At 39.1% G+C, this 15,722-nt stretch overlaps 1 protein-coding gene across 1 annotated transcript in view; it reads left to right on the plus strand.

Annotated features, from left to right (window-relative positions):
* The first annotated feature begins 246 nt into the window (after positions 1-246).
* Positions 247-15,722, plus strand: part of RAB2A (RAB2A, member RAS oncogene family) — a 119,711-nt gene continuing 104,235 nt past the window's right edge. Inside the window, exon 1 of the mRNA XM_072604657.1 lies at positions 247-704. Within this exon, the coding sequence (XP_072460758.1) occupies positions 659-704 (46 nt within the window). The 5' untranslated portion in view covers positions 247-658. The remainder of the gene's footprint in view (positions 705-15,722) is intronic.

Raw genomic sequence — 15,722 nt, forward strand, 5'->3', positions numbered from 1 at the left:
CAGGGAACTGGTGCTCTGGAGATGGTAAGGATTTCTTTTTCACATTTTTCAACTGTTTTCCAAATGACCATTTGTTTCCTCCAACTATCACCAGAAAAGGTCTCAGACGTAGGTTTTGGGTTTTCCCCCCCACGAGCGCAGGGAACGCCCACCCACCTCGGAGCACGAACCGCCCGGCACGTCTGGTGTGCGCGTGCGCGAGACGCGCCCCTCCTCCAGTCCCCGCCCCCTCCCCCTCCGCCCGCTGTTCTTTCCAATCTGGGCTTGGCCGCACCCACTCCCTCCCTTCAGCTCCGCTCAGGGCCCCGCCCTCCGTAGCAGGGGGCGGGGGAACGGGCGGGGGAACGGGCGGGGGAGGGCGATCCTCCGGCGATCCGCCTCCGTTCCTCCGACTGCCGGCTCAGCGGCTGCTCTTCCGGGTCGAGGTCGGAGGGGGCTGGGCTGGGCAGCGAGGCTCATCTCGCCTCTGCCGGCGTCGTGTTGGCGTTTTCTCGGTTCCCTCGGCTTGCCGACTCCGCGCCGTCGCTGCCGCCGAGCTCCTCTTCTGGGCGGGCACGCCGGCGTCTGAGATCTTGATCAGGGCCGGGGTGAGGAGCCGCGGCTCGGGGGAGGAGGCGGAGGAGGAGCCGTGTGCCGGGGGCACGGAGCGGCCGCGGCCATGGCGTACGCCTATCTCTTCAAATACATCATCATCGGCGACACAGGTGAGTCGCCCGGCGACGGGTGGGCTGCGGCCCCCGGAGCCCCCCGTGCCGCGGGGCCGAGCGCGATTGGCGGCGGGTGCTTCCCTCCCCCGCCTCCGGCCTCTCCTCCACCCTTTCCCCTCCTCCCGCCGCGGCTCCATTTCCGCAGTGCTGGAGCCGGTGACGTGGGCACTGCGAGCGGCCTCTGCGGCCTGGCCTGCCGGGCCCCCGCCCAGCCCGGGCCCAGCCGCTCCAGGCCTCGGGCTCCGGGACGGCCACGTGTGACCCCCCGAGACCGCTGCCGCGGAGGGTTGGGCCAGGCCTGGAGCTCCCACCCACCCTCCCGCAGCCCCTCCCCCGGCCTGCGGGCAGGTAGAGGGGCCGGGCCGGGCCGGGAGGCTGTTGGCTGCTTGCGTATTTTTTACTTGGAAATCATCTTTCGTGACTTTAATGATGATGTCCCGGCTGCTACTGCAGTTCCTAGGCCGGGAAGGCTTTGGGCTTGCCTCCCCGAACAGGGAGTGCGATAACCTTTTACATCTCGCTTAAGGCAACAATGGTTTTGGCCTTAGAACCCTGGGAAAAAACCTTGTGAGGTCACCAGAGTGTCAAACTGGATCCTGAAGATCTTTCCTGATTGCTGACAAGTTACTGCAAACAGTTGCTATTGCCAGTTCTACAACTGTTTTGTTTTTACTTTTTGTATATCAATCCTATTAATGTGTTACAGGGATACTAGGATTTAGGAAATACACCATATCTTAGGTAATTAAGCCAGTTGTAGGGTTTTTTTTTTAAGTTTTTACATATCAATCCTATTAATGTGTAACATTGAAATACTAGGATTTGGGAAATATACCATGTTTTAGCTTTCTAAGCTAAATCCTAACTCACCGACTCCATAAAATTCCATTGGCTCCCTATCACCGGTAGGATCAAATAGAAAATCGTCTCTCTCTTGTTCAAAGCCCGTCCTAACCTGCCTGATCACCTACCTCTCTAGTTTTCTTACACCTTACTCTCTACTCCCCCACCCCCATACTCTGCTGTCTAGTGACACTGGCCTCCTTGAACAAAACACTTCATCTCCTGACCCTAGGTATTTTCACTGGCTGTCTCTTGGCTTGAATTCTCTCCCTTCTAGTCTTTGTCCCTTGGCTTCAAGTTCCATTTAAAATCTCACCTACAGGAAGTCTTTTCTGATCATCTTAATAGTCTTGCATGAATTCTTTCTGCATAAGATTTTGTTTGTATGTAGATTAGACTGAGCTCCTGGAGAGCAGAAACTAGGTCTTTTGTTTTTGCTTTCCTTTTATCCCTCATACCTAACACATAGGTGCTTAATATATGTTTGTTGACTGCTAAGTCCGTACTCTCTGTAAGGTGGTGTTGTCGTATTACCAAAGAAAAAGTTTCTACCCTTAAGGAACTTAGGTTCTCTTGGGTTAATCCAGGAGGTAATTTATGGGAGACCAGGCTTCCTTTTGAAGCAGCTAGAAACTTAAATGTTCTTAAAATTGTACCCCAGGATGTTAGATTTATTGTATCTGAAATCAGTTCACTTAATACTTTTTGTTTTGGTATACTGCTTTGAATCTAATAATAAAACAGCCTCATTCAGGTGTTAGTTAACTTGGTGTCACAACTTCAACTATTAATATACAAGAGTCTGATTTCATTGGTGACTCTTGCACAACTTTGGATATATTCTTGCAGTTGCCCCAAAGATGTGGCAGTACTTAATAGTACATTCACAAAAATCCCTTAATTGAATGACAAGAGACACTAAAACACTGGTAGAATCCGCATGTTCTTAAGGGATATGGGAAATAAATTGTTTTCAAGATAGTATGCTAGATAATTCAGTTTCCTGGACTTTTTATTTGGTAATACATACAAATTTCTAAATTTGCTATGGTACACCTGAGCATGAGAGGGGGTGGAGCTTAGACTGTTAGTCAAAGATAGTCTGTCCTAGTGGAAAGGGATAGGAACTGGGAATATGAGAAGTCTTTGAAAATAACATATTTTAGATAACCAAGTAATGAAAGTAAGGCAGTAAAGAGAGATGGCCACGTGGTTGCCTTTGGAGAAAAGGATCTGTCATTAGATGTTGTGGGTGGAATTTATCCAAAGCAGCCCCCAAGCATCCTGTTTATTCCCACCAAAATGTTTTCCTTTTTCTTGGTCATTTAGCTACTAAAGTCATGTGATTTTCATAAGGCACAGGTCTCATTGTGTCACTCTTTGAATCAGTAAACCTCAGTGGTCACCTTAAACTATATTTGACTTTTAAAGCCCTTCACAACCCTGGCCCTACGGACCTTTTGAACCTTGTTTGTGCATTATTCCCTTTTGAGCACCCTACAGTTCACCAAGATTCTGCAATCTCACTTCTTTGCCTTTCTTTGCATGGGCTGTGGGTGCCTCTGCCTGGAATGAACTCTCTCTCCCCACTGTAACCTCTTAGGATTCCTTGTTTTTTTTCAAACTGCCACTAAATGCCACCTTTTCTGAATGAGACCTTTTCCTGATTGGCTCCAGTGCTTCCCTTTTTTCCTATCATTACTTTGTGTGTATGTAGCATAAAAAACTAGTGCAGATATCACCTCTGACATTCTTTGTGGATGACCCTAAAAAAAGCCACTTAACCTCTCAGTTCCCTTGCTAAGGCTAAGCTGCAAAGATGTCAGTTTTCCTTGATTAAGGGAGTTTTCTCACCTGCAGATTCCTTGTACCAGTGAAATCAAAGATCCAGCCCCTTTCCCTTACATGTATATGTGCTGTCTTCTCTGATCGAATATAAACTCCTTGAGGGTAAAGAGCATTTATTTTAGCTTTTGTATCCCCCAGAGCCTAGCATGAAGTTTGGAACAAGGTAGACGCTTAATACTTAATGATTATGCATTCTCAGACTACTGCTAGTATTGCAGTTAACAAGCATTTAGTGCTTAATATAAATAATATAAACCTGGCATTGTCCTAGGTGCTGTCTATACAAAGACTTCAGCATTTAGGGTCTTTCTCTGTATAGATTACTATGCTAGGGCAACTGGGAAATTGCAATGCACCTTAATCTCTTAGGTTGCTTATTGAATGAAAAGTTTAAAACTCTTTACCTTGGTTCCTTCTTAAGTTTCCACCAGCTAGCCTGAACCTTTCCAGCCTTATTTATGTCTTACTTTACCAGGAGAAACACTGTACTTTAGACAATCTGATCTATTTGCCACTCCTTGAACATAGATTGTACTTTCTTGTTCTGTGTACCTTTGCTCCTTCAAAAATCTTCCTACTGCTTAGAATCACTATTGTAAAAGTTAAGTCAGATGTTGTTCATGAACTTTTCCTCCACACTCCAATACCACGTAGTTTGTACCACTCAATGGTATTTCATAAGAACAAAGATTATCTAGTTCAAATCTTTTTACAGATGAGAAAACAGTTCTCACGGAGATTAAATGACTTGCCCAACGTCACACAAGTAGTAAGTAGCAAATCCAGGATTAGAACTCAGACTGATTCCAAATTTATTTCTTTCCTTTGTATGATGCTCAGTCAGTTAACTAGCCTTTTTTAAGTTCCTACTATGTGCCAAGCACTCTTAAGTGCCAAGAATCCAAATACAAGTAGAGAGAGCTCCTGCTGTCTTCAGGGTGAGGTAGAGAAAGTCCCTGAGTAATGACTTGAGGAGAATGAGGCATGGCCAGCCTCCTTAAATGGAGGTTCTGGAGGAGTCATCCAATCAAGGATTGCTGCAGGGACAGAGGATACTTCCAATGTTAGGATTCCAGGACTAAAGGGGAGGTTTCTGGATGAAGAACCTTGGTTGTAGTAGAGAAAGTCCTGGGTGCAGCCTGGAAAAGAATGCTTCCTCCATATACTGCTTTATATTGTAAGTATGTAGAGCTATTTTCCCCCCCTTCTGTAAACTCCCTGATAAAAGGGACTGTTTTATACAGCTTTGTACCCCATTCGATGCTTAGCAAAGTGCTACTCACATACATGCTCAACAAATACTTTTTCAAATGTAATAGGAACAGGGAATACAGACAGATACATATAGTAGCAATCTATGAAAAGAAAAGATAGAGTCAGAGTTTTAGAGCAGTTGAGCTTGCCACTACATACCAGTTCTTTGGTAGTACTGTTCAAAAAACATTGTACAACAGTCTCAGTTCTGCTTCTGACTTAGTGATATCTATATTCACTAATTTCTTAATGCCTCAGTTTCCTTGCCCATAAAGTAGATTTCCTCTGCCCATTTTTCCTTTTAGAGAATAGTGAGTTTAAATTTTAAAATGTATGACTACTTCATACTTTTCATAAGCACTTATTTTATTTAACCTTCCTTCAGAAGTCCAAAGATGAAATAATTAAGAGTACACCAAGTATTTTAATCAGGATAGTTGATTAGGTATCAGAATTGAACTATTCATGATAGTTCTGATTATGAAACATTCTTAGACTATATTAACAATCCAGCACCTCGGGTTTTGGCTGTCATTATTTATCCTGAAAAACATTTTAGAAAAACACAAGTGAATAGACTTACATCTGGAAAACCTGGGTTAATCTGGCTTAGGCCCATATCAAGTCATTTAACTTCTTCATGTGCCTCTGGCAAAGTAATGAGAGCTTGCCTAGCAAGAATTCCTTTCACCAGTTACATAACTTGTGTGTATGCTAAGTTGAAATTTTTTCCTCCAAAATTTAGGCTATCAGATGAAGAGAGAGAGAAAAAATTGTGGAAACCTAGAATTTGTCCTCCTTAGTGCAAAGAAGGGAAATCTGATGTGTTGTATTCTTTTTTTATTGACTTTTTTCTGTTACTATAGTTTCTCCCCATATCATTCCCCCTCCCAGAAAACTGTCCCATATAACAAACAGTATTTAAGACAAAAGAGGGAAAAATTAGCGTAACCAATCAATACGTTGAAAAAGTCTAAAAATAAGTGGAATGTGTACTATGCTGGTGAATTTCCTGTATCTGCAAAGAGGGTGGGTTTAAGAGATCTTCTCTTATTTCTTCTTTTAAGCAATACTTGTTCTTTTTAATTTTGCAACATTCACTTTTATTTTTGTGTATTTTTTTCACTTAGCATTGTTGTAGTGTTTGTATTTTGATTTTTTGAATGCTTACCTTCACTCTATCAGTTTATGCTTCTCTATATTTGTCATATTATTTCTTACAGCATAATAATATTCCGTTATTTTCATGTACTATAGTTTGTGTAGCCATTCCCCAATTGATGGGCCTCTACTGCTTCCATTTCTTTATTTTCACAAAAAGTTCTGCTGTAAATATTTTTGTGTGTTTAGGGACTTTGTGTCTGGCCTCTTTGGGGTATAGTATGATAATGGAATCTCAGAGTAAAAGTGTATTGGCATTTTGGACAATTTCTTTTCATGATTCCAAATTACTTTCCAAAATGGTTGTACTGATTCACTACAGTGCACCAGTGTGCCTATCTTCCTACAACCCTTCCAACACTAATTATACCAGTCTTTTTTTTATTGTTAATTTGCAGGTTGTGAGGTGACACTTCAGGCTTGTGTTCATTTGCATTTCTACTAGTGATCTGGAGCATTCTTTTATGTGGCTTTTAAAATTTTTACTTTGTTTATAATTTTGTTCGTATTCTTTGACTACTTTTGCATAATGGCTTTTTTCTTATATAATATATTGCATTCTTAGGGAAGGTAGGAGGCCTGACTCAGTTATACTCTTTGATTCTATTATTTATTGATCTTAAACTTATTTTCTAGCATTTTAGTTTCTCTAAAGCAGAAATTGGAGCTAATTCTTGCTGCCTCTTGATATTTGATGATGATTGTAGTATGTTTTAAGACACTCAGAAGAAAGCTGTGTATAGTAGTATAAAGTTCTGAAAAAAGATCACTTCTCAACTGGAATTACTGATTCAGATGAAAAATCATCAAATGAAAAGGAAATCTGTTTATATATATGCCTCAGGTTTTTATACTTCTGAAATGCACCATTCCCTGGATCTGCTAAAATTGCATTATAGTGCTATTTAACTCTGAGTTGTTAATTTGTTGGCTTCTGAATATGCTATAAAAAATGGAAGCAGCGTAGTACAGTGGACAGCTCTCGATCTGGAATCAGGAATCAGAGTCCAGAGTTTAAGAATCAGCCCTTCCACTCTGCACTTCTTCTTTCTGCCCTTTAGATTGCTAATCTCTAAAATCAGTGGTTTATTAGATGACTTCCAAGCTACTTTGATCTCATTGATATAGTACTTTTTCCCCCTAGGATGCAGATCACAACCTATTCATGCCTTGGTGCATCCTATGCATCCATTACTCTTGTCCATGTCCTCTCATAAATTTTCCAAAGAGAATCCAACCAACATCCTTTGAGCTTACTCTGGGGCTCTTGGTACTCTGTCCATACCAGTGAAGCACAAGGATTATTCAAATATTGCCACTTGTCATTTTCTTTTCATACATTTCTTTAACATCCTTTATGCCACTTTTCCTGTGAAAGTCTTGATGTGTAACATGTTGCAGCCTACTTATACTCACTTTTCTGATACTCTTTGGATGACTCTCAACTTTGACTCCTCAGAGACTCAGGTAGCCCATGATTCAGATTCATACATCGTCATTGGAAGAATATTACAGTTTAAAAAGATGGGCCATTTTCCCGGGGGATAACCTGGAGTCATTAAAGTACTGCAAAGTTTTCCAAATGCAGTTCAGCTTACTCTCTTCCTCCTACCCAACCTTTGGTAAATCAATCCATAAACCTTCTCTCCTAGTTGTTACAGTGTGACTAGCACTGTGCTAAGTGCTGGAGATAACAACAAAAGATTGAGAACAGTCCTGCCCTCAAGGAATTACATTCTAATAAGGGAGACCACATGTACATAAATAGGTATATATTATACTTGATAGACACAGGGGTGACCCTAGGGGGAAAGTCACTGACAAGAGGCAAGGGAACTGGGAAAAGGCCTCTTCCAGGAAGTGGCATTTGAGCTGAGTCTTGAAAGAAGCCAGGAATTCTAAGAGGTGTATATTATGTGGGAGAGCCTTCCAGGGATAGGGGTTGGGGGACAGCCAGCCAGTGCAAAGGTACAAAGATAGGAAATGGAACATCATGTGTGAGCAATAGAAAAGACAGGAAAAGGCCAAATTGTGAAGAGCTTAAATGGTAGAGTGTCCACTTCATTCATCCATGATAGTATTGTCCTCGGGTATAAGTACCAACAGACTCACTCTGACTAGCTCTGTATAAGAAAAAGTAAGAGATATTCACTCCCTTTGTAGTCTAGCTTCACAGAGGAGAAGAAAGTGAGACTGGTGACCTTGCACGACCCTCTCATTCAGATCAAAGTCAACTGCAAGTCATGTCATCATCTTGATGTCATGGCTCCCTTTGAGAGCAAAGGACAAACACTAGTGGTTCTAGGTTTGTTGCACTGTGCTGTTTTTCATTTAGCTTTAGTTCCAGTCAAATTGTTCCTTATATTTACATACCTTCTCCCATCTCTTTTCCCTTTGGGACTGCCCTCCATTCCTGTAATATATTTCCTTCTCACCTCTACCTCTAGGTATAGTCTTTAATATTCAAGTCACATTCGTTTTGAATTTATTGTGGAGTATAGTGTGAGGTATTGGTCTAACCTTAATTTCTACCAGACTTCCTGATTAGTGAGTTTTCCAGTAATTCATATCAAATAAAGTTCTTTCCTAGGTAGTTTTATGTTTTCATGTTTATCTAACACTAGGTTTTTGAGTTATTTCTGATTCTTTCTTACCTAATATATTGCACCCATCTTTTTTATTTTTTAACCAGTACCAAATAATTTTGATGATTGCTGTTTTATAGTATAGTTTGAGGTCTGAAAGTGCTATTCCACCTTCAGTCCTATATTTTAAAAATTATTTCCCTTGATACCTTTGATTTTTTTATTACTCCTAGTGATTTTTTTGTCTTATTTTTTTAGCTCTTTAAAGTATCTGGATACTTTGTTAGTTTAATTAATTTAGCACTAAATCTATAAATTAATTTTGATAATACTGCCATTTTTTTAATGTTGACATGGTCCAGCCATGGGCCACATATATTCCTCCATCTATTTTAGTTCTTTATTTCTCTAAGGAACATTGTATAATTGGGTCTCTGTAGATATTGAGTCTACTTTGGTGAAGTGATTCCCAGGCATTTTTTCCATTTTGTAGAATTCCGTTTCTATTATGGCCTCCTGAATTTTGTTATTGCTGTATAGGAATGCTGTTGATTTTGGGAGATGTTATACTGGATTTAAAATTTTTTTCATTATGTAAACTTTTAGAACTAGTCCTATCTCTTTTCAGCATCATCTTCTTTCAATTCCCTAATCTCTATTTCCCTACTGAATAGTACAGCAGATATTTAAATTTATACAACAAGAACAGGAGGGACACTCTAGAAGTGAAGGTGACTGAATTAAATTAGGCCAGGTTTTCTGTCACTAGTCTCCATCATCTCTTTCAGAATTTTCCTCACAATTCCCATATCAATAGATTACTCTGTAGAGTATTTTAAGGGGCATTACAATAGACTTGTTGCCCCCATGACAAAACCTTGACTACTAATTCTTTATTTTTTTTCTTAAAAATTCATGACAGTTATAGGTGACTTTAATCAGAACTCATTTGACTTTAATGCTGACATAAAAATGACCCAATTGCCCTTGGTCAGCTCAATGAGTTTTTTTTTTAAAAACTAAGATTCTCTGTTGTGAACCTCTAAGGTTTGGTATATAACCTAAAACAGTTATGACATTCCTTTGCAATTTCTTATGAATCTACCACCCATATATTTATTTCCATTTTTTAAAATGTATGTTCTGCCTCTGTTATCTCAGGATGATGAATTCTGCAAATTTATTTTCTGCTATGTGAAATAATAAGGGATACCCCTTGCCATTTTGGGGGAATGTTAAAAATGACTGTGAATGGTATGCTTGGTTAAATATGCAAAATTAGACACTATGAGACAGAACTTTGGGTTATATGTTTCCTTAAATATAGTGTCCCAGAGGTCTTAGTCTATTAGGGCTGCTAAACTTAAAACCTCAGTAAGAATTCTGGGACATCCTTTATTTAGAACTTTGAAAGTAGAATCAGCTGAGGATTTCTACTTTGTTTTGTCTTTAAGGATGTGCCTTTGTTCTGTTGTTCCCAGATTTGGTAACTAAGTCCACATTTACTCTATGTAATTCATTATTTTAAAAACATCATCTCTCTTCAACCTTCAACATTCCAGACTAGAGTTCTAATCTGGTTCCTCACATATGGCATTCCATCTTACTGCCTTTCTTCCTGTCCTCTTGCTTACAGTTCACTGCCTTTTCATGTCTACCTCAGCTTCCTTCAAAGATTATCTCAAACATCAACTCCTAAGAATCCTCTCCTTTTCCTCCCAACTACTAGTGCTTGTCTCTCCTCCCCACTCCAAATTACTCCATTTTGATTTTGTTGATGTTTTCCTCTGAAATAATGTAAGTTCCTTAAGGAGAGTTTGTGTTTGTTCTTCGTTCTCAAAGAGAACCAGGACATCAAGAAGATGACATGACTTGCAGTTGACTTTGATTTGAGTGAGGGTGGGCTGTGCAAGGTCACCAACCTCACTTTCTTCTCCAGATCCATCTGGGTCCACTGGCCAGATAGTCATCAGGAGGACTGTAGGTAGCCCAGGATGCAATGTGAGACCCTGGCCATTTTAGGCTAAGGTCTTACCACCTTTTCACTTTGAGTGAGATACACCCATTCAATGAATAGGCCTCTTTAAGTAGTTACTCAAGGGGTGGCCCCTTTTAACAAAAATGAAAAGAAAATCAAACTGGGAGGGGAAGACCCTCAGGGTTCCTAGGTAAAAGAGCTACTGTTACTATTTGTTATTTACATTCACTTTGTGCTAGGTGGGTGGGGACCTGTTTTCCAGTCTGTGAGATCCTGAGTGAATTGAGTTTAAGGCTTGGTCTTTGAGCAGAGAACATTCTTGAGCCCCAAGTCTCCAACCTCCAAGGCAATCCTTTTATACCTCCCTAATTAACTCACTATTCCACTCACCATCATGGCTCCTCCAAATCTTTTGTTCCCTCCCTCTTTCTGTCCTCTCAGCTGAGAAACTGACCTCTTATTTCATAGAAAAAAAATGAGGCAAATGACCTTAGCCTGAAAGGGCCAGGGTCTCCCCTTGCATCCTGGGCCACCTCCAGTCCTCCTGATGAATATCAGGCCACTGGGCCCAGAAGGCTCCGGAGGAGAAGTGAAGCTGGTGACCTTGCACAGCCCTCCCTCACTCAGAGTCAACTGCAAGTCATATCATCATCTTGATGTCATGGTCCTCCTCTACAATGAAGGACAAACACCACAACAACAAACAACAAGTTCCTTGTGCCTGGAATGGTTTGATTTTTGTTTTTTTATCCTCCAGCACCTAGAATATAGTAGGTGCTAAAGAAATCTTCTTTCATTGACTGATTTGATATTATCCCCTTGATTATTTTAATTGGCTTCTCTTCGAAAATATATTTCAAGTGTAGACCAAAACCGTACTCTGTATTGCTGGTGCTAGTGTACTGTTGTTTTGTTTGTACAAGGGTAGGATAGTATTTTCTCTTTTGCTTTCAATACCTTTAATGCTACCAGACCTTCTTGAATTCATATTTTCAGGGAAAGGGTTTATTGTAATCACACCTAAGTCCCTTTCTGGATTGAAATTGAGAAGTAGTAAAAGGGCTATGTTAATGTTAGCTACTGAGGTTTAGAATTACAAAGCATGTTGCTTATATGAGCCCTGTTAGGTAGTAGTGAGGTATCAAAATTTTTTCTAATATGTTACACATTTTTCAAACATTTTACATGTGTCATGCCAATAAAGCAGTTGCTACAAATTATGAGTAATTTAAACTGGTCCTTTAGTGTAGTAGATGTTAACAGTTTTTAAAATTCTTTTCTTACTGTAAATGTAATCATCAGCAGACATTTCAAAACTTGAAGAAAAACAAGAGGATTATATAAAAAATGACTTTTGTTGTAGTTTATTAAGATATTAAGTTTAATAAGGTAATAACAAATTTATGTTCCTCTCATGTATTTTTTGCTTTCTTCTGAGATTTTTAAATGAACATTTTATTGATGCCTTTTTTCCATGTCTATCACTATCCAGTAACTTAGCCATAACTCATTGTACAAAATTGCCTATGCTGTTTCACAGTGCTTAAGTATTTTTGTCTTTGGAAGATTATTTATGGTATTTTTAAAACATGAGGGCAAAAAAGATGTATTTAGATTTAAAGCACCAGATGCTACGTTTGCTTCAGATGCTAGGTTATAGTAGGCTTTATTTTTATATATGTAAATCATTGCTAGAAAGCAACACACTTTCATAAGGTGACTTGGACTTTCCTTTATCAAAGAGCCACCTCAAAGAGATTTTGTTATTTATTACTTGGTACTACTAGTTGGTGGATTTTTAATCTTAATTTAAGGTATATTGATAAGATTGTAAAATCCTAGAGTTGGAAGCAGTGTTGATGTCATTTGGTTTTGGGGCCAGTGAATGTCTTAAGTCATTCAGAATCTAGGATAGGCTGTTTGCTTAAAGATCTGGAGGAGACTCCAGATGCCTTTCTACCATGCCATCCCCACGAGGTTTTTTGTTTTGTTTCTTACTTTAAAAAAATTTTATGTTACGTAGATTTAAAATTATTTCCCTGCTGCCAGAACAATTAGAAAGGGCAAACCAAAGCTTACTTTTTCATCTGGGTTTATATGCTAGCGAGATAGAATCTGTTTTGGAAAGAATGTTTAGGTATAGGGTCTGAGAACATTGAGGCTCTCCATTTACTATCTGTATGACTTTAAGACAAGTCATTTCACCTCAACCTCAGTTTCTCCATCTGTTAAAAGAGAATGACACTTCCTTCCTGCCTCACAGCTTGGTCCTACTTCTTGAGGGTCAGATGAAATCATATAAGTAATATTACATAATTTTTTTTTTTTAAAGATGAGACAAAGCATTCTGCCAATGCTTTCATTCAAATCATTCTGTCTTTACTTTTATCTGAATTATTAAGAATTGTATGGGAGACTTCCATTTTGTTATTTCACTCTACCCTTTGGGTTCAGCCATTCAAATGTGTCTAAATGGATTATCATCTACTCCACATTTTTCTATGGGAATAACATGAGGGACTTTCAAATGGCTTTTTATACTGGCAAACTTCATCTGCACTAGTCTGATCTCTTCCAGTTTAGTATTCCAGAAAAAAAGGAGGGGAAATGAGGTTAGTCTCATTGGACCTGGTCTTGAGGAATTCATGTTCTTTCTTTGTTGTTATCACATTTTTTTAAAAAAAATAAGGTTTTTTGGATAGTTTGTGTTTCTTACATCACCATAATTATCCCAGGAACCCTCCCTTTCCCTTCTTTCAGAAAGTTATCCCATATGAAAAAGTGACATTTTTCAGAGAGGCAAAAAATAATCTGATAAATAAACTGATATATTGAAAAAGTCTGAAAGCATGTGCACCCTGTAACACCTGGGGAATCTTCCCCTTCCGTGAAGTGGTAAGTTGGGGGTGACTTTTCATATATCTTCTCTGTAGTCCTGCTTGTTCTTTATAATTTTGTTACATTAACTTTTGATTTTTTTGTTTGTGGTTCTTTCCATTTATGCTGTTGTGTACAAATGCTGTTGTTTTCTTGACTGCTCACTTCATTCTGCATCAGTTCAGTAGATCTTTCTCTGCTTCTCTGTATTTCACCCCTTCTTTTTCATGGTCACTAACCTTACTTATACATTCTGAAATTTTGCAGGAGTCAAAGCCAAGCACACTTATCAATAGTTTACGGGTTCTGTTTGCTTCCCTTTTTGGGGAAAATTGGGATGTATCTTTCTCCAATTCAGCAGTACTTCTTCCATTCTTGAACTTTCAAAGGCCGCTTACTAGAAGTGAACAATCATTACAGTTCTTTCAGTGCTCTGGGAAGTAGTTGTGTCTGCCTCTGACTAGAACTCATCAAATCTCTAGGTGCTCCCAGCTTGGTTAGCAGTCCCCTATTTAATCTTTTTGCCCCATCTCTTCCAATCCAAATGTCAGTATTCTTGACTGGGGAAAAAGAAGCAAAATAGGAACTCACCTTTGTTCATTATCCAGTCCAGTAAACGTAAGTGTTTACTGTGTGCCAATAACAGAATCATTTACCCTAAATTGTAGTCCTTATCTTTGGATCCTAGGGTCATAGATTTAAACAGGTGAGGGGCCTCAGGCCTTCATTTTATAGATTGAAAAATAGAGGTCTGAAGGTGAAGCACCTCTCACACAAGTAATAAATATCTACATGTGACAACAATTGCAGTGTTCTTACATGCTCTTTCCAGTACTTTTCTTTCCCCTACTGTTGTTGTCTCTAGTCTTCATATCAGCTCCAATGAATCCTGTGCTTTCAGTGTTCCTGTTCTAGCCCTGACCTTGTATGTGTGTGTGTGTTCTTCCTGCTTCATTGTTTGTCTTTGCTTCTGTTTTCTATACATGACTATAAAATGTCTTGAGTAGGGAATTATGGCTTGTTACATCTTGTCAAGAAGAGTCTCTGTCCCAGTGAGTTCTACCTAACTGCCCTGACCTTCACCAATTCTTACAGCACAATAGTATTTCATCATATTTATGTCATAATTTGTTCAACCATTTTGTAATTGATGGTGCCCTCTCGGTTTCCAGCTTATGCAAAAATATTTGCTAGAAATATTTTTTTTTTATACATATAGTTCCTTTTCCTCTTTTTGTGATCTTTTTGGGGGTATAGACATGGTTGTGGTTTTCTTGAAAAAAGACATGTTTCAAGCAGCCAGTTAAAAAGACATCAATTAACAATATGATGTATAAAACAATTTACAAAAGACAAGACATCAAAGCACTGAAAGTTAAATGCTGGAGATGCAAAGAAAGGCAGGAACAATGTCTGCCCTCAAAGAACTTACAGTCTAATGGATTGTAAATGCAGATCACTCTGTGAAAATATACACAGACCTTACTGTAGGTGACAACATGGAAATAACTATGTAAAAACAAGATATACACAGAACAATTTGGAGGTAAATTCAGAAGGAGGACTCTAGCATTAAGGGGAATCTGGAAGGGCTTCTTGCAGAGAATGGCATTTTGGGTGAAATTTGAGGAAAGCCAGGGAAATCAGGAGGTAATGAGGGACAGAATTCCAGCTATGGAGTGAAAATGCATGAAATTCAGATATGGAGTGTCTTATGTGAATAACAATAATAAACAGTAAGCATTTATTAAGTACTTACTATGTTCTAGGCACTGTTCCAAGTACTGGGGATACACAGAGATGATTAAAACAAAAGCAAGTAACTAAGGACAGATTCAAAAGAGTAACATAGTCCCATAAAAACTGTCAGAAATACTTAATTCTGTGTTGAGCTGAAGTAGGCTATGGATGCTAAGGATAACAAAGATGGGTTTTATTTGTTTGTTTTTATATCTCCACTGAGCATTGAATGAGAAAGGGCTACTGCTCATAGTGGAAAAAGTGATGGGAAAACTGAAATACACAATTCTTATTATGCTTGTTTTTTCATCCAAGAAGAATAGTCTTTGAACTAGAAATGCAAAAATAAAAACAGCTTAAGAGTAGAAACTCAAGATGAAGAATGATCATCCATCCAGGTGCTCTCAATAAATTCAAAACACTAGACCTGGATGAATTACATTCTAGGTTGTTAAACAAATTTGGTGCTAGAAAACAGGAAAGGTGCCACAGTACTAGAAAAGATAAATGCTGGTTCATTAAAAAAAGAGAGAGAGAGAGAGAGTGTAGAAGCTACAGACACAAGAGCTTGGCCTATTCCTGGCAAATTTCTAGAATGTAATTATTAAAAGGATGAGTGTTAGTACTTAAGTGAACCCATTTAATTAACTTTTAAATTTCAGTTAATAATTTTAGTGAACAATTTAATTTATTTATTATTTATTTAATGATTGCATTTGCATTTTCAAT

The sequence above is a fragment of the Notamacropus eugenii genome, chromosome 4 (genome assembly GCF_028372415.1).
Source record: "Notamacropus eugenii isolate mMacEug1 chromosome 4, mMacEug1.pri_v2, whole genome shotgun sequence".
NCBI classification, from domain to species: domain Eukaryota; kingdom Metazoa; phylum Chordata; class Mammalia; order Diprotodontia; family Macropodidae; genus Notamacropus; species Notamacropus eugenii.